Consider the following 27,556-nt stretch of genomic DNA (forward strand, 5'->3'; position numbering starts at 1 on the left):
GAGACAGCAACAGCTGCTTATGGTTTGACTGCATTTTTTGCTTAACTTGACCTTGTACACCTTACTATTCCAAAATTATTTAATGGGATCTTTTTTGCATTCATGTGGATTGATTTCAGTGGAATTCATGTATTTGGTATTTCTCCAAACTAGCTTAAAAATTATTCAAAAAAATTAGCCTAAACAACAGACTCCTGCAAGACTTCAGGATTATGTAATTTGCCCAGTTTATCATCAGCCCTTTGGCCAACATTTATGTTCCTCATGGTATTGATCCACATTTACTTTGTAAGGTGCTACAGATGTCTAAGACATCATGTTTGTCTCCAGCTGTTTGTTAAATGTGCTTCTTTACTGTCATTACAGCAAAGCTGTTCAGCAAATAAAATCTCCAGCAAAACTGTGTACTTGTCCCTACTCCTCCCGGGCAAATTCAGAGTATCTAACTGCAGCAGCAGCTTCAATGTGGTTAAGCTAACATCCTAGATTTTGCTCAGAAGCACATAATTTTTTCCAGTCAGTCCACCATTTGCCTGTTTGTTCTGAAGCTTTTTTTTTTTTTTAATAAAAATCCTCAACCAACCCCCCAAACCCCTAAACTTAGTGCTACAGTATAGCTTTAAATCCTGGTCTTGAAAAGAAAAGGTGGGGAATTAAACCTTCCTTCATTTTATGAGACTTCAAAAGGTTACAAATAAATAATTTGAGTGACAAGGACTAAACTTTGGGTACAGCTACAGCACTACTTTTATGAGGTTAATTTTTTCTGTGTTGACATTCAAGCTTGTAACTTATAGAGAATAGTTAAATACAGGATCATTATATTATACCATTATATGACAATACACAATATTGTATATTGTCATATCATAATATTACATTATACATGGCCAAAATACAGAAACAAATATCATGCTGCTCCCTGACTGGGTGGTTTCTCACATCTAGAAACAGAAGTACTGTAAATTCTCTTAACTGAAAAACCTTTAAGTACTGACATCTGACATGTTTATGCCTGCAAAGGAAAACTTAATCACATTAAAACGAATTTGGATGGACTGTCAAGTGAGAGAATATCAAGTTACAAATGTATGAGACTAAAGCATTGGTCATTGCTGTAAGAACATTGATAAAATATTATATTTTCAAAGAGATATTGCCTTTTCCTGGCTTACTACTTACTATTACTACTAGTGATTCTGGTAACAGTAAAATCTACTTAATTACACAGAAGTTTAAAACATTGACTGCAAATTAGCCTTTGGTCAGTATAAGTGATTTCTTACATATCTTATGATAGCATAAACCTTTCATCTTTTTAGAAAATACCTGTGGCCATAGAATTTTGGAAAAGAGATGAAGAAGGGAAACGTATAAGAAACTTTGGTCAACTAAGAACTATAAGGTCAATTTAGAAACAAAAACCGAACTTCAACCCCTACAACTCAGGTTGTGAGAAATCTAGATGTGACCTGAACACAGATTTCACAACACAACATAATATGCTGTGTTTTGCCTTTGCTTTGCTTTCTAACTCTCTAGACATTAGCATGAAAGTATTAGGAGTTATGGAATATAACTATTTTTCATAAATTGAACACATTTCAATTGAGATACATATGGACTTTTTTCTTTTTTAAAATCTGACTAAACACAATGAAAAGGAACTGGTGAGATTCTGCATCTTTTCTCAAAACAACTTTATTATGTTTCACTTCTTTATTAGGTGTTCCAGCTGCATGTACTATTAATGAAGTGACCCACCCATATTTCATCCTTGAAAGAGAAGAATTACTGAGGAAAACACTCTCATAATAAATCAAAGTACTTGAGAAGAGTTAGCAATTGCAAAACTGTTTAAAGAAAAGCAATAAACTTCCTTATGATGCTTATTGCAGTACCTGTACAGCATAATGTATTACAGAACTTCAAAAAATGTATCTTTGAAGAAGCTCTAAAGAAATAATCGTACCATGTTGATCCATATAATATTCACATATTCTATTTTTAAAAATGTGTGTGTGTGTATATAGACACATCATATCCACACACAGAGATACACACTGCCAAACACATAGTCTTTATTTACAAATTTATTCATTTAGCTTGTTTGGGGATAAGTAAAGGCAAGGTGCATTTACCTCAACGTTTGTAATGACCATTTCTCTGACAACATAAGCAATTGTGCAGTCTTCAGAGTGGCACCTGACACGGAAGCAGCCATATTCCATTACATCTGGTGGATCAGGCCAATACTGATGACATTTGGTCTGTAAAGAAAATTAGGCACGTCAAGACTGCTGTATACAAGCCCTTCTATTTCCAGCCTTCCTTCCTATGCTGAGGTTCGGGGAATTCAAGGAGCAGTACAAAATCAATTTTAGTTATCTGGTGAGATTTTTTTCCCCATCCAAATGGAAAAATAGCAGGAAAAAATAGGCTAAATTCTCCATAAACTTTTGCTTCAGTGATTTAGAATAAATATTCAGGTAAACTGGATGCATGATGCTTTGTTTGCTGCTTATGTGTAATTGCTAGAATGACTTCTCAAGGCATAATGTGGGAGAATAAAGATGGATTTATTCTATCTTAAGAAAAGAAGTGCAGGGGTTAAATTTGAAACTAACTTTAGCCATTTAAAAGTAGGTTACAGCAAAGCCACTCTTTTCTTGCAAGTGAAAAATGAAAGGACAAGAGGCAACTGTAAAGAAACAACAAGGGAAATTCTGACTAGATTTTGGCAAAAAAATTCCACAAAGAAGGACAAGCACAGAAATAAGAAGCCTTAATCCATTCTCATATGGAATCTCCACCTGTGAAAATAATTAAAACTTCAATGTGACACTGCAACCTGCAGTTCAAAGTTGTTTTTGCCTGTAACTTTTAAACTGATACAGAGTAGCACAAGCTGAAATTTTTGAAAAGTTGATTATTTTTAATTTTACCTTTAATAGAGCTCAATTTTCAGAGTCCTGAAATCCAAATTATAACCATTATGCCTGAAAGTTTTACTGTGGTAATTTATCTTAACAACTTTGCCCTTCAAATTTAAGCAAAAATAATGTACCCATTTCTGAAAAAAATGAATATTACTGTGGAGAAAAAAAAAAACTTATCATACTTAACATCATCAGAAAGAGAGAGTCTGGAATGTAAAACCTCCAAAGACTAGGAAAACATGTGGCATTTGCCAATGGGGATATTCTTGATAAGAATATACATATTTTTCTATGTCTGAAGTTCATCCACAAACTGGGCAAAGCTAAATAATTTCTGAAAGCAAACAAAACTCATAAAGTGTCTGGTGTGCAAAGGTACCAGCAGGATAATTACAGGCTATCAACAACTGCCTTGAAGATTCCAATTGACCATATGAACTTCAGACTAGTCTGTGTTTCTCCTCAATACAAGGAAATGAATTCACCCATACAATCAAAAGATGAAGCCAGCATTTTTATATCAGGTGATGTTCAATAATGTCTGCTTCCATGAGCAGCTATGTAATGTGACCTTGGTTAGAACTTAATTGTTGTTTCCATCTGAATCCTTATGCTAAATTACTCACCTAAATTACCTAATTAGCTAAAGACCTAAATTACTCACTCTCTTGCTTTCTAAAAACACTAGGTTTTGACTGGGATGCCAGATAAATTTGACAATGTAGGACAGATCACATATGAAATATAGATAAAGGTTACAGTGAAGGCATAAAGGAGTCACCACCTTCTATACCTCTTAAGTATTTCAGCTTCTAAAACTTCTAAACCAATACTTTCCCATTTAATCTAAAAACTTAATCTTTAAAACTACAAAGGACAAATTAAATCAAAATATACCAGATTTTCACTATGCTATTCCAAAATTCATGAAGAGACAGAATTTATCTAAACATAATTAAAAGAATTATCAGAGCAATTCTAGGTAGGAACCTGAAATGTAAATAAAAATGAGCAAGGCAAATTCTGACTACTAGTAAATACCACAATGGCAGACTCCTTTATAGACTCCAAGGTTTGTTCAGCCCACTCAATGCTTCCGGAAATTTGCTGAATCTTTTGGAGGGAAACTGCCACATGAGGCCAATACTCAGGTAGAAAAATGACAGCACATAGTAGTACTTGTCTGATCAGCACAATGGAGTAAATGCAGTGATTTCTGTTTATCAGACAGCTGGTTTGTCTGCAAAGCAGCATAACAAAAAGCAAGTTGAGGACTATCTGCTCTAAGTAATTCAGAAAGCCTGGCCATCAGAAGAAGGATTCAACAAAATAAGTCGGCATCTTTTAGGGTTATTAACCATAACAATGGAAACAAGTTCAAAGGTATGGTACATTTCTTCAGCACACACAGGACCCGGGCACTTACCCGTCCTCGTTCAGTGAGAGTTGTTAACATGACAATCAGTGACAATTTGTGATCCCAGACTACTTGCCAGAAGTGTGCACATGTGTGTGGAAGAGGCCCCTGAGTAGCAATGTACCGGTTCACAATGCCAGCAGAAGGAATTTCCATCTACAGAGGGAAAGAAAAATCCCAAGTTTGTTCTCACTAGTCAAGTACTTTTTAAACTCAGTATTTCATCCAAATGGGAAGTTTTGAGGGAAGATTAAGGCAAAAAGCTAAGTAATAAGACAATCAAGATTACAATTTGTTATGTAAAAAACTTTTAAACAATTTATTTAAAACAGATGTAAAGCACAGATTCTATATTATATTCTTTATGCTGAACTATGAGCAGAAGATCAATAGTGAAAACGTATTTGAAAACTTGAAACTGCAAATATTTCTAAATTTTCTTTAATATTTAGTAAGGAATGGTGGCAGGGTAAAAGCGGTTTACTGCCTGATACCAAACACAGGAAATTAATTGATTCTGATTTAGGTGCTTAGCTTATGTATCTGACAGAAACATATACACATTTCCTCCTCTTTTCCCTGACTCCCAGCCTATACTTAATTGATTAGGGAAATCAAGGCTCTAGTTTATCTTCTGAATCCTTCATAGCATAGCTGGTAGGTGATAAGTGGTTCTAGAGGGAAAAAAACTTGGTTTTACGGAGACCACCTCAGCATTTGAAGTATTTGGGAAAAAAACCCCAATTTTTACTGATTAAAGACTCCACACATACCACAGTGTATCACTACATGGTAGCACCCATTGTGTATTTAGGGTAGTCACCTTTTTTATGTTATGAAATTTTATATCTTTAGCATTTACAAATCTCACCAAATTAAAACAAAATATCCTTATTCCCCAAGAAAGCCAAGTTTTGTCTGCTTTAGTAATATAGAAAGTGTAGGTCTCTGTATGACTTACATTCACATAATTTGCATTAATGTAATCTTCATCTCCTTGCAATATTATCCTTGTGGCATCATCTGCACACATACAAGAAAGAGGGAATAAAATTAGCAATTAAGAGACATACTTCCCCTCTATTATGTTAAAAAAAAACCACAGAGGACTTGCAGAAACACAAACAGCAGAATACAAACATAATAAATTCCCTTTAAGAAAGTAAATTGACCAATTATGACTTCAATTACATAATGAAATCTTTAAACAGCAAATTCAATACAGAAGTTTTAGAAAGTAAAATAGGCAGAAACTGTACTTAAAACTCACAAGGTAGAACATCTTTGTATCTATTCTTGTCCATATTCTGAGGTACCTTTGCACATGTAACAGCCAATCCTGGTTTCTTTCTATAAAGTTGCTGCAAAATAGAATGAAAAATTATAGTATTTTGAGGAATGTGATTATGCTATACACATGCTAATTACATTCACACAAAAATATAAAGACTGGAAAAAATTCAGATTTTCTCTAATGTTTTCCTATCATTCTGTAAAATTCACTTGAGAGGTTTTTGTATTTAATATGATAAGAATTTTTATTATTGATAGCTCATCAGGACAGTAAGAAGAATTTCAAGGAAAACAACCAAAAACTGAAAACATCAAGTAAGCATCATACATATAAACTGTTGCTCTGCAAGTTTGCCTTTCACTTTTAAAACTGCACACCAGAAGCACAACAGTGGTTAAGAGTGGAAGAAAGGAGCATTGAATGGCATCAGAACAAAAAAATAGCTGCAGACTTATTCTCTGGAACCAAATATAATACCAAAAATTTCAGAAAAAAAATTATTCTCTGGACTAAACATATCCATTTCAATCCTGCAAGTACCTAAAAAACCAAAACTTCAATATATCACAATCTCTTAATATGTGACTTCTTTGCTTTTGGGCCAGCTCATATGTTGTAGTCTTTATTTGAAGTAAATGTGGACATATGAAATGGGGTCTATATGATGTGTGTATAACCAAAATTTTGAAGCTGGTGTTAGGTCAATGCTTGGAATCTATGATCTTGAAGGTTTTTTCAAACCCTCATGATTTTTGCTTCTATGCACATCAAACAAGCAAAAAAAAAAGTACAGAGGGGGAAAAAAATAACAACAAAAACCCAAACAAACCCCAATAGCTGTAATTATGTAATTATACAACTATAGCTTTTGAATATTAAATATAAATGAAAGCCCTTACAACTGAGTTATTAATCTGGCTTGCCAGAGCTTTACATCCTTCACTGAACACTTACCAAAGAGCTCATTATATCTTAAATGTATAATGAAGATTTTTGAACATTTATCCATATATAAAATGGAATAAAACAAATAGAAGGCTACACAAATTTATTCTACTGAGATTTGTTGGACCTTAAAACTCTGAATCACAGCTCACTGCACTTTTCAACTTATACAAAATAAACAAGCCATGTAAGAAGAGAAATTGATAATATTTGTAATGGAAAAGCTTCTATGTGTTGTAAGTCAAGTTCCACTTTACTAGAGCCAGGTTACAATTTCTGCCTTTTTTAGGAAGACAAGGAAGAATATTTTTAAGCCAAGTAACCATTCTCGAGCTTCAATGTTGCAAACAGTCATTTGCTATTGACAGACATCTTAAATTCTGATTAAATGGAGGAAGATATTTGGAAAAAACTTGATTATTCACAGTCTAATGTCTAATTATTTACTATTTTACTAAAGGGAATGAAGAGTTTGAGTCATCAAAGCTGATGGGGAGACACTGTCATTGCCTCTGCTTCTAGAGATCACTAAATAATGAACTCAAGGCAAGAAGGCATAGTTTATTAGATTTCAGAAAGCTTTTGCAATTTTACTGTAAAATCCCTTTATAAACAGTGCCATAAAAAAGGATAAAATACAGGCTCAAATATCCTATGAATATCACAATACCATATATCAGAATATCACAAAGGAACAAATATCCTATGAAGTTAATGACAAGAAATTTGTGCACAAATTTACTCAGCAAATTTGATAATTAAGAAAGTATTGAAAGTATTGAAAGGTCAGTTCACATTTTTCAATAGCCAACAGATTTATTTTAATTGCTGCATTGCATCCAGTACTGTGGATTTTGGAAAGCAGGTATGAACTATTGTCTACAATTCCTTAAAACCACGGGAATTTTAATTCTCAGAAATTATAGAAAGAAAGGAAACCTCATAAAAAGAGTGGTTATGCAATAAACAATAGCACAACTCTTCAGCCACTATTTTCCAGCTTTAAAAAAAAAACAAAACAAAACAGTGAAGGAAAAAAAAATCAAAACTATTTCTGTTTTACAAGTTTTCAGTGACAGAAGGGGTTACTCCAGAATTCAATGACAATTTTATGAATTATAATAAACTAGAGTTTATTTAGAGCTACTGTAACAACAGTAAAGCAACCACAAACAGACATACTGCACTCCTTCGCCATTAGAGAAGCAAATGAATTATCCTTTGCAATTTCTTACACTAACAGTGAAGGAACTAATTTAATAAAACATAAAGCATTTTGTTAGTTAGTTTTCTATGACCTTCATTGCAAACACATTAAAGAACATAGGGAAAAAAAAACCCAAACAAACAAAGTAAAAGACTGACCTCTGCCAAAATTCTACTACCCAGTAAAACAACTGCAAAAAATACTAATTTAGTGAACTTTGGGTACTTTATCCAGAAACATATAAATTCAAACACATTTTTCTCAGCAGATGGAATTCTGTGTAATACTTAAAACTCATTCTTCCCTATTCTAAGTAGTGAAGTGTGAAACTGAAGTCAAATTGCTGCTCTTTGAGATAAGATTGAATAGGAACAATGAGATTTGCAACTAATTACAACCCCTCCATTACTCCCTGGTTACAGCTATTGTTCTACACTAACAGCATTACAGAGTCGAGTATGACCCACCTCAAATTGAATAAGGACAGTCCCGCTTTCTAGCCCTCTTCTGAGCTGCTCCATGGACTCCTCCAGTGTATCACCACCATATTCAGAACAGACAGGAAGAATAGATTCTGGCAGAGTGTGGGAATCAGCTTCATCCTCTGATTTGGGCTCCACAAACTGTTTAACTACTGAAAGATGTGTACAAAGTTACAATCCATTACAAAGAGCACTAATGCGTTTTTAACAGATATAAAAATTTACCAGCTTGAAATAACAACACTGTTTGCAAAACCTTAGAAAAGCAAATAGCAACACATCTAATCACATTTCTTTTTGTACTATATTACTGTAGAAACTATGAAGAGTAAAATGTCCCTATGACCTTTCTGAAAGAAAAATCCAAATGCCTGTTTATGAAGGCAAGTAACTTGAATTCCTAGCACAAGGAGGTTTTCTCAACCTTGTCTTACAGAATTGTACTCTCCAACAGCAAAACAATGCAAAAATCCCTTCATCATACTCCTCTGCCATTAGAGAAGACAGAGAACTGTCTTTTGCAATTTCTTATCTTAACGTTGAAGGAACTAACTAAAGTTACAAAGAATTATTATTCCATTTTCTGCAACATTCCTTGCTATTGAAGAACATGACAAACATTAATGAAGTAATCTGAATAGCAGTTCTGTCCCTATGGAATGTATTGTATCACCAGACATGTCCAGCTGTGGTTATTCTCTGCAGCGATGGGAACAGCTCACACCTGCCAAACTTCAGACATTGGGGAGCTGGTTATGTTCATGCCTATAAAAAAATGACTGGTATGGGCCACAGGTTATCTTTAGATAAAAGCAGATTTCTCTTATCTGCAAGTTGGAAAGGGACTAGAAAATTAAAGGAAAACTAAATGCTGCATAAAGAGAGCAGAAAACAAAATTAAGACCCCCATCTGTCTTCTTAGAAACATAAGAAATTTTAAATGAAACCAATGTTACAGAAGTACATATCACTTAGGCTGTTTCATTCCCTCCTGTTTCCTAGTGATGCACAATCTCTTCAGAATTTTTTATCTTCATGCAATCAGAAACTCTGTGTAATTGTGTGTGCTAGTGTCCTACCATGCCTTTAAGGAAAGCAAATAACAAATTAAGAGTTTGACATCATCTGAAAGCTCTTGGGATCTACAGGTGTTTAAATATGGAGCAAGCAAAGCCAATCTAGATGAGTTTCCCATTTTTAAACACACAAGCTTAAGATTCTGCATGTTTTTTCAAAGACTGTCCCTCCTTGCAGGCAGCATCTCTGCAAGCAACCAGCACAAATTTATCCCAGAATTGTCACAAAAGGTCTATAAGAATGAGGTGAGGAGCAGCTTATTTGACTTGCTTCATCACATCATTGTGCAGGGGAACAGCCCATTAATTTTGGTGAAATTGCAGCTGGGGGGAGTTAAAATTATGCTTTATTTACAACAACACCCCACATCCACCAGACAAACTCTTTCAAGGGACTATTTATTCTCATACATTTTTTTGGTCAAAAAAGATGAAGAAATTCTAAATTGCAAGATTCATGGTTGCAGTGCTACAAATCTATATAGTTTAAACTACTTGTACTACTAACTCAAATTTAGTGAGACCTACCTTTTGCACAAATCTATTCCAAGTGCAATGAGAACATGTTTATGCAAACAGAAGAGGGTATACCACCAAGCATAAAAGCAACAGTCTTCAACACATTAGAAGTGAATAAAATTAGCCCAGTTACCTTTCCTCCTGACCAAAAGTGCAAGCTCTCTTGTGTGAGATTCTCTGCTGGCTTTTATGAACATGACCACCTGGTCATGCGTGTGCTCTGAGATATCTCGGCCATTAATTAATACTATCTGATCACCTTCATTCAGCTTTGGAATGCATTTATCAGCCTGTTTCAAGACCAAAGAAACACATTAATGTCATCACAACCAGCTGTGCAAACAGGAACATATCAGGATATTAAGCACATCGTATAAGCAAAGTCTTCACAGTTCTCCTGACAATGTTTCATATTCTGTATCAGAGGTTTTATCAAAGGTTTCAGCTCTAAAGCTCTCATGCTTCAAAGCCTCTCCATGATGATAAGGAACAGTTCAAACAGCATATTGATAGCTTAAACAGGAATTCACATTAATCAAACTGCCATCATCAGATTGGTCTCAAAGATCTGTATTTCAGACTCCAAGTCTCAATGACCACTGAATTTCTGAAGAAAGTTTTGGGGACGTAAGATAATCCAGTTCACTTTTTACACAGTGAATACTAAGAACTCCAAACACAATTTCCCTGAAAATTATTTAAGTAACATGATATTCCACAGGCATGCACTTTTTAAATTTTAAAGAAATTCACACACATTTCATATCTTTGTTGAGTCTTGTTTAGATTTAGATTAACTGTTGGACTCCAGGGTTTGTTTGGCTTTTTTTCTGCCACAGTTCTCAGTATGCTTAGCCCTATGTCCATTAAAGCTATGGCCAGATTATGATGATGATGATGCTACAAAGATGTCCAAGGGACTAGAGCAGCTCTTGCATTAAGGATGGCTCAGAGAGCAGGGAGTATTTAGCCTAGAAAAGAAAAGGCTCAAGAGGATCTTGCAATGTACATAAATACTTATGGGGAAGGCAAAGAGAAGATGAAGCCAAACTCTCAGCAGTGCTCAGTGACAGGATCAGAGGAAAAGGACTCAAATTGAAACACAGGAGGTTCTATTCAAACACCAGGAAACAGTTCCACTGCTGTGGTGACTGTGCACTCCAGCAGGTTGCCCTGATATATTGTGGAGTCTCCCACCTCAGGGAACCCAAAAGCCATATGGATATGGTCCTGGGCAACTGACTCTAGGTGACTCTTGAACAGGGTGGATTGGACAAGAGGACCTCCAGGTCCCTTCCAACCTTCTGTGCTTCTATAATATGAATGTGTAGGATTCTGCAATCTTTGAGTGTCAAGTAATGTAAAAATTTTATCTTCATTCCTATCCTAATCTTTGTTTAGGAAGTCTCCAGCTACACAAAAGTGATATACAAACACTTCATTTCATTTATTGTATGAGGGAGACAGACCTTTACTATTTTTATTTTTTCATAGGTGTCCTTGTATTTCCTTAATAGCCAGCACAGTTTCTCTGAGCTTTATTCATCCAATATTGTTGTATTAACCATTGCTCCACAATATCATTAGGCCTACCAAACAACCATTACCAATCCCTTGTGAACAAGATATTAAAATTAGATCTAATGCTGATTATGCCCTGCACTGATGGCTACTAATATATTGATATTACCAACTAATGAGATGGAAAGGAGAAATGACAATAAAAACAATCAACAAGATGAAAAATGCAGAAAAAAAAATAGAGGCAAGAGTATGAAGAAAAGAAATTGGGAGTCATTTGTACCAGCAAACAAAGCTAAAGAAAAGAAAACTTAAGACCTTAGTGCTACAAACAGACAAAGAAGATGAGAAAGACACAAGAGAAAAGGAAGATACCTGCAAAAGGAAAAAATTCCAGGCAGAAAAGCTAACCAAAATTTAAAGAAGAATAGCTGCCCCCAACTTTTTCCACAGAAATAAGGAGAGAAAATTATGAAGGATAGGGAAAATTGACAATGATTCATAAAAAATGTAAAAAGAGAAAGAATGGGAGTTAGGAACAGCCATGATGTTCTTCAACACTGATTTTACTAGGTATTCACAGCTACTCAAGAACACCCTTGTGATATTTTGTACAATTTAAAAAGGCAAGACTAGAGATTATAACTATGAATGGCTGAATAATTTAATCACTCTTAAACATTATTGAGTTATTCTCTCTGAAATATAAATATTTGAAAAGATAGACAATAAAAAGACCGTATCAGGTCAGTCTAGGAGAGTCAAGATGTCAACAAGAACTTGGAAGGAATGGTTTCTGAGCCCCTATATCTGCCTATAATTTAGATTTCTTGGCTGGCTGCTGTTAGTCTTATTACAGAAGGATACTAATATCTTTGCTCAAACAAACTTTGTAAATCAAATGATATGTTAATGCATCATCTTTCTTATTTGAATCATCTGACTATATAAAATAAATCTCAAAGGAGAATTAATTCTTCCTATGCAAGCGTAATTTATAGATTTTTCAGAGTCTGAGCTTTTCCAGGCAATTTATTAGGTCAAAGACTCTCTGTCCTATTGATACACCTGATATGCCATTTTATGCTAATCACCTATTGCTCCAAGAAGTATACATGCTTTCATGCCATGAAAAGCTCTATTAAATAAAACTATAATTACCTCTTTAGCACCTGAGAGTATTAATACTGTTTGTGAAAAAATATCTGTATAGAACTTTATTTAAAAAAAAACCCAACAAAATCAAACAGATGTAATAGATGGTTGTTCCTTCACTAAAACTACATTGCTGCTTTATTACAGGATTTTTTAAAAAAGGAACTTTAAGATGTGTAAAGGAAAATGCTGCTGTATTTTGAGTAGGTTTGCTTCCTCTCCTCTACAAAAAATGCACATCTTGTTGTAGGAAAGTGGGAAAAAGGTGACTTAAAAACCTGAGAAATAATCTTAGCAAATAATATTAACAAATAGATTTCCTGAAGACAATTTACAGGGTAATGTGTGAATCTAGAGCATGTTAAAATAGCAGAAATGAACCTAAGGCATAACTGAGCTAAAACAATCTCAAAATGCATTCCATAGACTTAAATTTGAACTTTGAAATATCAGCTATATTTCATTAAAAGTAAAGAACAGGGAAGAACTTGTTTATGGAAAACAATATAATCAATGTTAATACAGCTATTCTCTAAAAGTGAGTATATTATTTTCCTCTTGCTATAACATGATATGATTTCCCTACCACTGCTACTGACTATATTATATTGGATAACTGTTTCCAATTTATCTGTGATCCTGGTAACTTGTTAATTTGGTGGTTGACTATGCTAGAGAGATAATTGGTGACTCCTGGCCATGCCTATGACACCAAAGGGAGACACTTCAATGAAGTATTTAAAGTTAGAAGTCCAGTCCTTTTTCAATCCAAGAGAAAAAAATACAAATCAGTAATTTTCAAAAGACCATCTGAATCTGCCAAAGGAAAAGACTGCTTCTGGAGAAACATCTTTCATTCTCTGATTGCAGAATGTACCGATTTGCCCTACACAATTTCAGAATCTCAAAGCACTCTTAAAACATTTCCTAGGTTGATGATGAAAAGTCTTAGGCCAAGACATTGTTTTCAATTCCTTGATGTAAGTTATTATTGTAATTCCTACAATTTTTTTCCCAAGTAATTATTGGAGTTCATAAAGAGGTGCTATGAACTGTGTAAGTCACACCAAAAATCATAAATGTGACAAAAAAATAAACTTCTCGAGCAATCTGTTTCAGCTTGATTTGCATCATGACATTTAGATACCAGTCCTGTGACTGTTTATCAAATTTTAGAAGAGTCAGAAGATTCAGAGTGTATTTTATTTTTAGGACTAATTTCAGTAATATTTCCTAACAAGTCTGCATTGAAATTACTTTATGAGAGTTAGGAAATACAGTTTGTAAAAAGGCAAGTGAAAAGATTTGATGTAATATTTGTCCTCACAAATTTATGCAACAATTATTTAGGAAAAAGTTAAAAAAGACTTTATGTTCCTATTATTATTTCACAATACAACAGAAGAACTCATGACTCTACTGATTCTTATAAACATTTCCCCTAGTCTATAAATATTTCCATAAGCAAAAAGTCTATGGCAAAATAGGAAGAGCAAACATATGCTCCCTCTCTATGCTCCCTCTCTCCTGCCAAGTACTCTCCCATCCTATAAATAATTTTAGCTCTAAGGATTTCCTCAGCCTATTGTGGCTTGCTTAGCCAGTAACAAGATTTTTCCCCCAAGTATTTGTCCTTTCCTGACCGCACACAAAATTATTTTAACCACAGCATCCTTTGTCAAGGAGTTTCACAGGTCTACTACCTTCTACACAACAAATTACTTCACCAAACATGAAGAACCTGACCTTCACAAACTTAATTTAGTAGCCCATATTTCTGCTGGAATTCCTTTTTTCACAGTGCCCTAATCTTGCCGATCCTTACTTCATCTCCCTCAAATAAGCTATTTTTTCTAGGATGCAGGGGCCCAAATTATTTACTTCTTCAGTAAATTATGTTCCTTTTCCCCAGTACTTTCACCTCATCAAACATTTTCCAGTACAGGATGCACTTTTTGAGATGACAGGAGAACACAAATATACTTTCTACTTGTATCTTGTTTGACTAACTTTTCCAGATATTTTAATCTCTGGTTTAGGAAACTACTGGCTAAACTAATTCCTAATGAGAACAGTTTTGCTGCTATCTCATACTGGTTATAGGTGTTCAAATTTCTATGTGTACAGACATTAGAGAGCTGGAAGGAGTAACAATGGAAGGGATTAAAAGTCTCAAGAATTTACTTACAGGTGATCCTGGAGTTATCCTTGATACCACCAGTGGCATTTTCTGATCTACTCCACCCTAGAGGAATGAGAGGAATGTCAAGTAAATAGCAAGCATAAATCCATGATTAAGCATAAGCAGAATTTTAAGTAAGTAATTGCTTATTTTTCTTTTTATATAAAATTTTATGCTGTATCATCATAGACATGGTTGGTAGGACTAAACTTTCATAAGCAAATGGGGAATTAGGGGGTCGGTTAATTATTTAAATAATTAAAAGACAGCTGGTTTACCTTTAGATTAAATCCAAACTTCCCTTCTTCATCTGGTTTGATACGGACCAAAAGTACATCTCCCTCAATTAGGTCATTCTGCAATATATAGAAAAAAGAAAGAAAATGTTCTGATTTTTAGAAGAAAATATCAGCAAATTTAGATGTGCTGAGCGAAAATACTCTATGCAAATCCACCTTTGAAATAGGAAGAGTATATGGTTGTAGGATATGGTACTAAATAGTAAAAATAGCAATGTACATCTCAGCAAAAGTTTTCTGGTTGCTCTATCCTAACATTGTTACTCTCATCTAGCTTTCCTTTCCAACTGATAAATCCTATTAAAGTTTCAACTTGTTGACATAAAAAATTTTGGGGAAACAAAATAATAGATTTGATTCTACTCCAAGAACACTATTTTTCCCTTGACCTTTCTCCTTTAAATAGGTGTATTTTTACACAACACATCCACAAGACAGGAGAATTAAAAGGTGCCAGCAACTAACAGGCATTTTGGAAATAACAGAACTATTCTAACTAATTTTAATTAGTTGTTTTAATGAATGGTAAGCACTCACTTTTAGCCAAAACCCTTCTGAAACAGACCAGGGAAGAATGATCCACTACCATAATGTTATCAGGGAGCAGCTGGTCTCCAGCCAGGTCAGAACTCAAAAGGATGATGTTTAGCCCTCCTTAAGAGATGCCTGGGATAAAGTAGAGTTGTGTCTGCTTTTCAGACATATAGCAACCTGAATTAGCTGATCTTTTCCCTTGAAGGAAACAAGATTTAATCATGTAAGGATTTCTATTCCACTAGGAACTTTCCCTGAAGCTTCTGGAATGCTGGACACTTTGGAAATCAATGTACATGGTAAGCTTGTCTATCACACAACCCTGGATAAATATGAGTAACAACATGAGATGTGTTCTCATTACTGCATAGAATTTGCCCATTCTGAAACACAGCCACCACTTCTGTGCATTCTCAAACCACAGCTCAAAGTCACATTCACTATTAGCTCTGACTTTAAAAGCACACAACTGGACATACCTTATCACAGTAGTACTGACTGGAATCTTCTGTTGAGTTACTTTTTGTAACGTTGTCATACGTTTCTAAGAACTGCTTATCCACCCCTTCCAATGGGTAAGAGCCAGAAATGTTGCCAACTCCATTGGGAGACGGAGTCAAGGCTTTAGGTGAGAGAGGGGTCAGAGAACTCAGCGTCGGATTGTTTCCCAACACATTCCTTTATTTTGAAAGGAGAAATATTACAAAGGTAGTGTTATCCAGATTTTTGAATTAGAAGATTTAAAAAGAGCAAGTTTTAAGAGTTAAAACATTTAACACCACTTCTTAGTGGAAGCACTGGGAAACAGGATTGGAGTGTGATCTAAGCCTATCATTTGATCAGTGGACATCCAGAAAAAATGGACAAAAATTCTGGAATAGCAAAACCATTTTGAGCAAAATATTTGGATGCTAGCAGTGAAAGGCACAGTTGCAGCAGCACAGAAAATCACAGTAACACATGGAAAGGGCTGAACTGCAACAGAAAAGCATTTAAGTTGCCAATTCTATCCATGAAAAATCTTTTGCTGCGATTCCAGTCTCATTCCTAAAAAGCACATTTTTCTTTTTTTAAAGATTCCTCCTTCTAACGAGTGCCATCTCAACCTTATCCTTGTGGGAAAAGGCAGTTTGCAGAAAAGCCAGGATAAATTGTCAGAGTAATAGGAAATGAAGTGACAATGACAGGTTTAATTGCAGTTATTATTTTACTGAGATATAGTTACAGCCACACAAAAGGACCCAGAATTAACTTAGGGTAGAGATTTGGCATTCAAGAACTTGACCATTCAATGATAACAAAAGTCAGTAACTAAAACTCTTAAATCTGGGATTTGGTCAAGTTGCCTGATGATGCTCCAGGACTGCCCAAATGCTCATTTAGCTACATTCCCTCTTATGAAAAGGATGACATGCAGACCTTTCATACAACCAAGCCCCTCCCCTTCTTTAATTGGACCAAACTCATGCTAACTGCTAACTGCTCCATCCTTATACCTAATGTGAAAATAACTGTCTTGGGGAAAGCTCAGGTATAGCAACATCAAATTTTGACAGTGTTTAAGTAGCAGAAGTACACGTGCTACCAAGTAAACCTTGGCATAAAAATCTGTAAATTCAAACATTTATTTCTGCTTTGGTATTTGTAATATATGTGAGTTTTATGAATAATTTCCAGCAGCCATTTCTAGCTGCCAATTAAGAAGTAATTCTACACTCCAAGGAGTGTAGCTTTTAACATACAGGACTTGTACTGCAGTGAACTTTGATATTACAAACTCTTGTTTTTCAGCCTGTGAAAATCTGATCTCAACAAATGCAAACGTCCTGAAAAATGCCATCAAACAAATGTATTCTTGCCATAATACTTCTAACTTTTAGCTAGACTATGCTCACTTGGCAATGGCAATAAGGTGTTTCATACAACATTTGCAGTATTTTCAGTTACTACAGAAAGTGGCACTTTCTGAATGCATTCAAAGTTTCAGAATACTTTGCAGTAGTGAATTACAATTACACTGTCAAAATTCTTGTTTTATCAGATAGCTTCCAAGACTTTTCATCATTCTGGTGAAGTCAATGTTAAGCAAAGAGGAACATCGTGCATGTAAATACATCCTAAACAGTTTTTCAGAACACAGTCCAAAAAACCATTCAATTTACAAGTTGAAATTACAGCCCATGTAATGATTTTTCAAAGTAGAAAAGAAATCGAATATCAGAAAAATATGATTACATACTTCAGTTTCACCTGGCACTATATAAAGAATCACCACATAAAATTACCAGTGGATTTTTGTATCATTAAACTTTAGCAACAGTTCCCAACATTTTTTGTTAATAGCGATGAGAGATCTATTACAACTTAAGACTTTCCAAAGCCTAACCCCAAAACTTACTTTTTTCCACAAATCTTTACAATCTTCATTGATTTATACATTTATTTGTGTCTTTTAATCATACAAAACCAGTGCTTTGAAAAATCTGTTGAAGTTATATATTTCATTATTTATCTTAAATAGATAGGAGAAAGTGTAAAGAAAACTCACTTTGGTGATTCTTGTTCAGATGACCTGGTAAAAAAACAACAAACACAAAAACAACATTAAATGAAAATAAGTTAAATCTTCAAGTAAACAATAACTAAACTCAAATAAAAACAAACAAAAAACCCAAGAACATAAAAAAAATAAAACAAACAAAAAACCAAACCTGCATAAAAGCCAAAAGGTGTGCTCATAATAAATTAAATACTTAACCCTATGGTGAAAGTATAAATCAGATAACTAGGGTGTTTATAAAACACTCAGAAAAAATCTCAGAGCAGCTCTGATCACTCTCACTTTTGATACAAGCCCAATACTGGCAGCACACATCTGCTACTGCAACTCAAACTATGCAGGTGTTTACAAAGACAATTACTTAGCCAGATACATTACATCATTTTAGAAAGTTTTAGGTGTGGATTACAGTGACTACAGATGTCACTGACTGCATTTTGTAAAAGTCAAAATGTAGCAAGATCTTTATGTTGAGGTAGCCAGAAATGAGCACAGGTGGCTTCAGAAGCATGACATTTCCAAAGCTTATTCTCATGATGTGAGAGCAGAGAAGGTGTTGACAGAAAATTTTGAGACAAAGCATAATGAAAGTAGAAGTGGCTACAGCAATGAGGACATCCTAGAATGGAAAAGAAATCAAAATTTGCAGTACACTGCACTTTCCAACGTATTCAATTAACTTCATTAAAAATCACCTGAAACAGCAAGCTAAATGATATGACATAAATTAAAACAATAGCAGTGCTACTAAGACAATTTTTAAAGTAAAAGTTACTTAAAAAGGTGCTTACAAAGCAAAGTTTAAGGCAGATGGGATAACTTTACAAATTCATTTAAGCAGTGACCTAAAATCCTGGAGTAGTATATGTCCATGCTGGGAAAAAATATGTGAAGTATTTCAGTTTGAAAGAAGACTTACTGAATTGCCAAGTTAACAGGCAATTCGTAGTATACAGTTAAATTTTCAACTCATGCTCTCTAAATCATCCTTAATACTAAGAATTACATACTACATTTCACCAAAATGACAGGAAAAATAGCACCAGTATCAGTCTAGTCATAGATTCCTTCTATGTGATTCAACAATATGAAGAAATTCTTCCATGAGAGGCAGAGATGGTAAAGCATGATCCTTGAGGAATTTTTGAGGTTTGAGTTCTGTGTACTTTTAATACTTTTCAAACATCAAGCATTTTCCCCTTTATTGCAGTCATACACAACTTCAGACCCCACTGACATCCATCCCCACTTAGCCACTAATATCTCTGGTTATATTTGTCCACAATCTCTAGAGAATTTTTACCCTCCAAGTGTAAGCAGATTCTATGGGAATGTAAACTCACCTGCTGCCTCACCAGCTCACATCTAAATGGGACAAATACTGAACTTCTACTTTAACTGCTCAGTGAGAAGAGAATGTCATCTTAAAGTTTTGGGATTTTTCCCCTGCCTAGTCACTGACTTTCACCAGTCTTGATAAACTTTTCATATTCAAAAACCCATCTCCTACATTACATTTGATTGCATTGTCCAAATATTTTCAAGTGGAAACAGAGGCAGAGGGACTGTACAATGATATAAGCCTTATTTCCTTAGGAAGTCACACTAAAAATAATTAGTTTCATTAAGCTAAAGGATTTCCTTGTAAAGCAAAGAACAATGAAACTGTACATATTTATGTTTTGTCAAAGCAGACCAACAGCTCTATTACAAAATTCTGTGCAGAATCAAACTTACCTTGAGTTAACTCTTTCAAGAGTCTTAATCAAAAACTAACAGACATAGAATTGTGATAAAAATCAATACAATGACCTAGTTTTAATATATTGTCTCCCCTTTATCTTCCCAAGAGAAAGAGGAAGTTTGAGAAATAAAAAAACAACTTGGGCTTTCATTCATAGACCTTCTGTAAACTTACAGTAAATTTTTCATTATCTCTACCTTTGAAGATGAATGTGGGATGTAAATTCTTAGTACTATTTGATGAAGATTTACTTGTTAAATTATTGCACTTTAATTCAAACACATTAGCTCTAAAAGATTTACTGAAAATTCTGTAACCTATTGAATTAGGAAGAAAGGAGCCCAAATATTTGACTGAGAAAAGTGACCAAATTGAGTGACTAAAAGAATTCATCAGAGACAGTGCAGCTGTGTCTTCCTGAAGTCCTTAGTAGGTCAGTATGCTGAAACTGCAGAATTTTTCACTGTAACACAGTTAAATAGTATTTCTAGTATTTAATTACTCAGCAATATGATAAAATACGTTAAATATTAATAATAGGTGATTTTTTTAGCTACACGGTGTTACACAGTTTACTAAGCCATCTTCCTCATTTCACAACACACAAGGACTGTACTTTAAGTCAAAGAAAGACAACACTCACCACACGAGCCATTCAACTTTTTCATCAAGGAAGAGAGCCCTTCCTTGCAAGGAGATTAAGCTTTCCATTGGTGCAGCAAACAGGTACACTTCAAAACTTCAGGTAATTTCTCTTCCTCACTTCAAAATGTAACTAAAATCATGCCATTTCAATTTTCTTTCAATATGGATTGATCTATTGATAATTGTCTTTTAAATGTAGGTCTTTTCCCTGAAAAGTCAAACTCTCCTATTCTGTCGGAAGGACACAATGGAAAAGCCTTAAGGAAAGAGCCCTCCTCCTCATTTTGGTTTGACCTACCAGGGAATTTTGCTATTCTGAGAACCAAGGATGACAAACTACAGCAGAATAAAACCCCGAGAGAAAAGGGTCAACTGAAACAATAGCACTGTAGCAAAACTCCCCCTTTACAAACAACTGAAGGAAACATCTGTAGGTTTTGCCCTTATGTTGTACTTGAAGTTTTTAAAGCTTCTTTCATTGTAACACCTGCAGGGTGTTACAGGGGAGAGCAAGCATGCCAGCATTTCCATTAGCACCTCTTTTCTGAGGAATCACCATTACAACTGGGTTTTTTATTTGTAAGCAAAATAAGTGGAAGGTATTGCAGCAAAACCTTTCTGCTGCCTTTTAGAGAAATTTATACATAGAATATTCAGCATTTCTGTGAAGAGAATGGCTCTGTAAGGTATCATAAGCTTTTTTGGTACTGCATAATTAAGAAAACAAGTGCAGAAAACTTGAGGACTTCATGGCATACACAAGCATACTCAGTGCTTTCCTATAAATTCCAGTCATTCATATTTGTAAGCTGTTATCATCACCTTTAAAGGGATTGCTTTGTTACTCTGCATTGCCTCTATTGACTGTATTCCAGTTTACTGGCTTGCCATGAAAATTTCATGTGTTTTGATACACAGCAACTGCTTGGATTGCTGCAAGGTTTGCTTTATCACAGATTTGCAATTCAACTTTGAGATTTTCTGTTTGAATGCAAAATTATTGCTTTTTGAACTGGCAAGGAAAGTGTAGTACATATGAATAAGGCTATACATTTAAAAAGAAAATTTTACATCTAAGCAAAATATATACATGCACTATTTTCATGCCTATTTGGGTGGAAAAGCAGGTAAAACTTAGTGCCTATCAGTAATAGCTTTAAAATTCCAATTTGAAACTAATTGAAATATTCCCAGCTTCACTGTCTAGTATTAGGCTGTCTTCCTTGAGAAAGGCTGAAGTACACAAACAAGGACAATAGAATTTTGTGAAATGTAACATATTTTTTAAGAACAAAGAAATTATCATATCTGTGTATGATTAAAAACTAAGGACAAATAACAGTTTAAAATATGTGCACTTTTTCACTTATTTGCAATTTTCTACCAAAAGAATAGCTACCAGGACTTGGCTGGATAAATCTGAAGAGTGGTTTTATCAACACTAAAGCATTAAAAATCTTCCTCACGTGAAAAATCATATTTTAGTTAAATCATTGATGTGTTCCCATAGTACTTTCATCAAAGCTCACTATGCAGCTACAGTTTATTGTCTCTCAAATGCTAAGCTAAAAGAATTGAACAAATGCAGCATCCGTTCAGGAAATCTATTTTCAGTGCAATACCTTCACCAGATGATGCATCACACACACACCAGGAACGTATGTGCACTTCCAGAAATTCATAGCACAGTGCAAGTGAGTTTCCTTTCTGTATATTAGTTCATCATTTCATTTCCTTCCCCTCCAAACATTATTCCATTTGTATCACTAGCAAAAGATAGTTTTACAATGTAAATTGAAATATGTTTATAGCTTTGCAAGCATTTCAGACAAAAGTTTATGAAAGGATATATTGCATTTATAACAAGGAGAATTGTAGACTCAAAATAATTTATGTTGGAAGGAAACCTGAGAGGTGACTTAAACTCTTACTCAAATAATAGACATAAAAGCTAGATGAGGTATTCAGGTACTTGACATGTTGTGTTTTGAGGTTCTCCCCTTTTGGATGATGTGTAAAAAGGCTTAAATAATCAGAATGTAATTTTTTCCCCCTCATTATTTTTTGAGCATTTCCCTAGCCATAACTTGTGTCAAAAACACCTCAGGTTTTTGCTCTTCATCTCCAAGAAGAGTTGACTCTATTTTCTTGATAATCTTCTCTTGGCAGAGCAAGGCAACAATGTGACCAACCCCTCCACCACTCCCCCAGCCTCCCGGTTCTCATGCATCATATACTTGCACCTGTGAATAACCTGCCAGATTTACCTCATCAATCAATGTATGACTCTATATAAACAAACAATCTATATCATCTACCTGTCAGAAAACTTTTCTTGCCGACTGTTACTCTACCTTATCACTTAGAAACATGTTTTACAATTATCTTATTTCTGGTTAAAAAATTTCACAGCTAATCTCTTCTGTTGGGCCAGTAAATCTATTCTAAAAAAGTACCAAAACATTTGCTCCTATGCATTCTGCTGCTCCAAACCAAACAGACATGTTTGGTTTATTTAATTACAAGGTGAACAGGAGAAACTGAGTATAATTCAGATAACAAGATCCTCCACCCAGCTTATCAGGTTACTTTTCTACACCAATAAGCCAATCATTTTTTCTCTTTAGCACTTTGTATACTGTGCTGGTTTTCACTGCTGCAGTAGCTTTCTTTACAGTGTCCAGTATAGGGCTCTGTTTTGGACTTGTGCTGAACACAGGGCTGATAACACAGAGATGATTTTGTTAAAGCTGAGCAGGGCTTACACAGAGCCAAGGCCTTTGCTGCTTTTCATACTGCCATGCAGGTGACCAAAGGGATATTCCAGACCATATGACATCATGATCAGTATATAAAGTGGAAAGAAGAAGAAGGAAGGAGGAGAATTTGGAGTGATGGAGTTTGTCTTCCTCAGTCACCATTACAAGTGATGGGGCTGTGCTCTCCCAGAGATGGCTGAATACCTGCCTGCCCATGGGAAGCTGAAAATTAATTCCTTGTTTGGTTTTGTTCCTGTGCATGGCTTTTGCTTTCCCTCATTAGCTGTCTTTCTCTCAGCCTATGGGTTTTCTAGCTTTTACAATTCTGATTCTCTCTCCCTGGTTCCTTTGGTGGGGGAATAAGTGGCTGCATGGTGCTTGGTTGCTGGCTGGAATTAAACTAATGCAAATTTATATATTCTTCCTGACAAGTACCCTTCCCATTCAGAAAAGTATGTTCAAGAATAGGAGAAAAGGCATTAAGAGGGCAAACAACAGCTATATTAACACTCCAAACTGTTTATTCCATGATATTAAAAAACAATTTAAAATTATTTTAAAAAGCACAAGCTATTAAACCTGAATTTACAAGCTCTTCTCCTATAAAGGAAAGAGGGAACAACTCCTGTACAGGTAACATGACTAAGATTATCCTGAGCTGCCAAAATAAATTACTGTTGGTTTCAGTAATCCTTTGCATGTAACAATTTTTCTTACAGAAACTCAAGGTTACTAACTTTCCTTTAAGGGGCAGGTGCGTGTGCTGGCCACAACTCTGGTCTTCCCACAAAGCCTGATAGAAACCTTAAATCCATGAACAGAGAAAAATGGAGTACACTCCTTTTTCACACTGAATAGTAGAAAACCATGCAGCTCCCCACACCTGGGTTCTTGGAGGTTAAGAGCATTAAATAACACAGTGGTCTTCTGTTTTCATTTCTCATAATTTGTTTTCATTTCTCATTGCCTAGTGAAGGGTGAACATCTGTATCACACCTCATGCACCCAAAGGTGCTTGAGAAAAATGAAAGGAACAATGAAAATAAAGAAAAATTAAAGTCTACAGATCCATAAATAGTACTTGGTTACACTGACTTTAAGTTTTCATGGCAGATCCTGGTATTTCCAGTTCACCAAGTGTTTAAAAAGTGTATTATTGAAACATTTTAAATTAAATTTTAAATTTATACCAAATATTTTAACATAAAGACACCAGCAAAACTGTTATATCCGCTCAAATTTTCACTTATTTACTTGAGGGTGAAGGGCAGGCTAGTTTATTATAAGGAGGGGGTTTTTTTCCCACTTCTTCTAAGAGTTCATCTATGAAGAATCCTACACTTGTTGCATGTTAGTTTTTTTTTTTCAAGCTACTAATGCCAAGAACCAGACCTCGCACTGGGGGTGGCCAGTGCATCCTCTCAGGAGAAAGCTGATAAAAGATCAAGCATGTCAGAGTACACGATTCCAAAACATAACTAGCCTACTGCTCCAGTTAAAACCAAGCTAGATTTGAAGATTACTTCATAAATCAAGCATATTACCAACCTGATAGTGAAACAATGTCACGTTCTATTTTATTTTTCCAGTACCCTTTCTCTTTAAATGACACAGTAGCATAAAGATCAGAGTGGTGTCAGGGAAAGGCAAATCAGCAAGGATGACTTGTTCCTCTACATCTGAGAGTCTCATTCCAAATTTGGCAACTATAGTGGTACCTTTATCAAGACAGACTGCAAACAGCACTAATCTTCAAGCACTACACCAGGCTAGACAAAGAAAAATTGAAGTAAAAAATAATTCTCTGGACAAGTCCATCAGTCTGCCTTTAAAAATAGCTAGCTGTGGCTTAAACCTGTTAGACTGAAATAGAAACATTTTTCTCAAAAACAACATCTTCAGGAGCTCTACTGAGGCTACAGCAGAGGGTCAGGATGAGTTGATGCTAGGTAGCCTTTTGGTATGACACAACTTCAAAAAAAACTTCCCAAATTAAAACAACTTTTCCACAGAGCAAACTTTAGGAATAATAAAGTCTCATAATATAACTCACTTTGTATAGTAAAAGAAAGCATTCATCACTATTCCATAATGTATATCTCAAAGTTTAAGGACATCTGAAGACGTATAATCTCACAGAAAAAGAGAGAAGTTTTCCACTTTGCTTAAGATAATAAGTTTAAAAAGTCATCAGCAACAGTGCTTCAATTAAGAGAATGAAAATCTCTCAAATATCTTCAGGGAAGCCAAGACTATGGAAAGCAAATTCTATTTGAAAAACAGTTATCAAACAATTGCACTTACTAATCAGTATGTTTTATTCCAATGCTGTTCTTGAAATAATTTTTAGAACAAAATAGTAATGGTACCACATGCATATACATGCAGGCATAAACAGAGTGACAGAGTGAGTATAACATGTAGTCATGAAACAGACTGGGTTACCTGTTCTGAACTGGTGAGGCACAGCCATAAGAAAGTGCTGCACAACAGGGAATGTAACATATGAGACTTCAGAAGGCCAAGTATGGGCTCCATGTCTGTGCTAGTGGTAATTTTTCAGTGGCAGTAGCAACCAGCTGAGATGTCCAGCAATAGGGCAACAAAAAGAAAAACTGACAGGGGACACCTTCCTCACAAAGGCTGGAGAGATCTGGGCTAAAGAAAAGTTCTGTTCAAGTCCTCTTCAGCACTGTCTTTTCTGACAGGTTTTGTAAGCAGCAATGATTTGGGATATTTGGCTTAGATAGGCAAACCTATTCATGCCCTGCAAATGAAGTTCTAAATAATGTATGTTAATTTGGGATTAGAGCAATTTTTTGTCTATAATACAGATGCAATAGATAGCTCTAATATTTTCTGCAGACATTAAACTGAAAGAGAAAAATTGCTTCTTTTCACTATGTCTGAGCCCCAAGCAGTTCTTGAATGTGAAAGTACCTTAGATAATTTGGGTAGCAGGAGCAATGAAGCTACACCTAACACTGTACTCACAAGCTTGCCCTGGTTTTTTGTAGTTCACCTGTGTGCATGCTTTGAACTACTTTCCAATTTTCTTTTTTCCAGTCACATCCTGTGGTACACACCTCAAATTTCAGTTAGAAAGCACAGTGTTCACAAAAAGCACATTCTATAAACAATTATTTTGTTCTTAACAAAAAAAGAAATGACAAAATATTATCGACCCTCATTTCCAGCATGTTCATTTAAAGGATTTTAACATCAAACATAGCTCTAGGTGATGACATGTTGATACATTACTATATCTTCAAAGAAGTTGAAGAAATATTAACAATTGCTATGTTTTATGCACTCTAAACTAAGAGCTGTTCCACATAATTTGTTTTCTAAATTGTGTACTATTTCATAGAAAGAAAGCAGAACTTGATTGATTCCTATATGTGAGTAAACAGGGCAAGGAAGAAAATCAATTATTAATAAAATAAATATAACATTGTCAGGAAGGAAAAGAAAATCTGTATAAAGTAATAGTTGCAGGTGCATGTACTTTTGACAGCAGTGGGTGCTTCTACCTTTCTGATACCCAAAGTTCCAAATGTGCCTTGGCAGGATTAGGAAGGTAGCAAGCCTTGTGCATGAGTTTTGTCTGTGATTTGCCTCAAAAACCATTCCATCAGAACAGGTCAGCTTGAACAATAACAAACCACTCATTTTGACAAAAAAAATTAAAAAGAGGGAAGACTACCCATACCCCTGAACTGCTGATGGCAGCTGGAAAATAAGTCAAGAGCTACATCCCATGCTAACTGCAGCTTGCACCGCCTTGCTGCAGAAATAGTAAATGAAATTGATGTTTACTTTACAGAAATCAAACTGTTGCAGAGTTATTATATGAGCTCACAGACATAATAATTCAGTGATTAAATGCCAGTATTTATAGCTGTTTGCCAGCAGCTCTCTAAAAATGTTTCAGATATTTTTCATGCCAAGGCTATTTAGTAGTTATAATTAGCATTAACTAACACCTTTATTAACAGTCCCAGTGGGCTAGGCAGTAAAAAAAGGGGCCCCTAAAGACAACGTGTATTAGCAAGACTCTGGGAAGCTACTCTTGGCTCTCCTCTAATAAAAAAGAAATTAAAAATCAGGGTTTTTATTTTTCATAGTATGTTTCTATTATGTCAGTTCAAATCCACTGAAGACCAACAAGGCAAATATGGGTAGTTGGCTTTGTAAGACTTACCAGTACACTAAAAGGTGTTTTATAGTTAATGTCTAAATATTCCCAATGTGTGGCAAAAGCCCAGGGAAAGCATC

The 27,556-nt window shown here is 35.0% G+C and overlaps 1 protein-coding gene across 7 annotated transcripts in view; it reads right to left on the minus strand.

Annotated features, from left to right (window-relative positions):
• PTPN3 (protein tyrosine phosphatase non-receptor type 3) overlaps window positions 1–27,556 on the minus strand; it is a 154,640-nt gene that overhangs the window by 10,677 nt on the left and 116,407 nt on the right. For 6 of the 7 annotated variants that reach the window (XM_079300259.1, XM_079300261.1, XM_079300263.1 and 3 more), the window contains 10 exons: window positions 18,119–18,142; window positions 16,050–16,248; window positions 15,016–15,093; window positions 14,744–14,800; window positions 10,013–10,169; window positions 8,270–8,436; window positions 5,627–5,717; window positions 5,318–5,379; window positions 4,366–4,512; window positions 2,142–2,270 (listed from right to left, as the gene is read on the minus strand). In XM_079300259.1, the coding sequence (XP_079156385.1) occupies window positions 2,142–2,270; window positions 4,366–4,512; window positions 5,318–5,379; window positions 5,627–5,717; window positions 8,270–8,436; window positions 10,013–10,169; window positions 14,744–14,800; window positions 15,016–15,093; window positions 16,050–16,248; window positions 18,119–18,142 (1,111 nt within the window). The remainder of the gene's footprint in view (window positions 1–2,141; window positions 2,271–4,365; window positions 4,513–5,317; window positions 5,380–5,626; window positions 5,718–8,269; window positions 8,437–10,012; window positions 10,170–14,743; window positions 14,801–15,015; window positions 15,094–16,049; window positions 16,249–18,118; window positions 18,143–27,556) is intronic. The other variant, XM_079300260.1, reaches the window with a different exon arrangement.

This window comes from Erithacus rubecula, assembly GCF_903797595.1.
Source record: "Erithacus rubecula genome assembly, chromosome: 3".
NCBI classification, from domain to species: Eukaryota; Metazoa; Chordata; class Aves; order Passeriformes; family Muscicapidae; genus Erithacus; species Erithacus rubecula.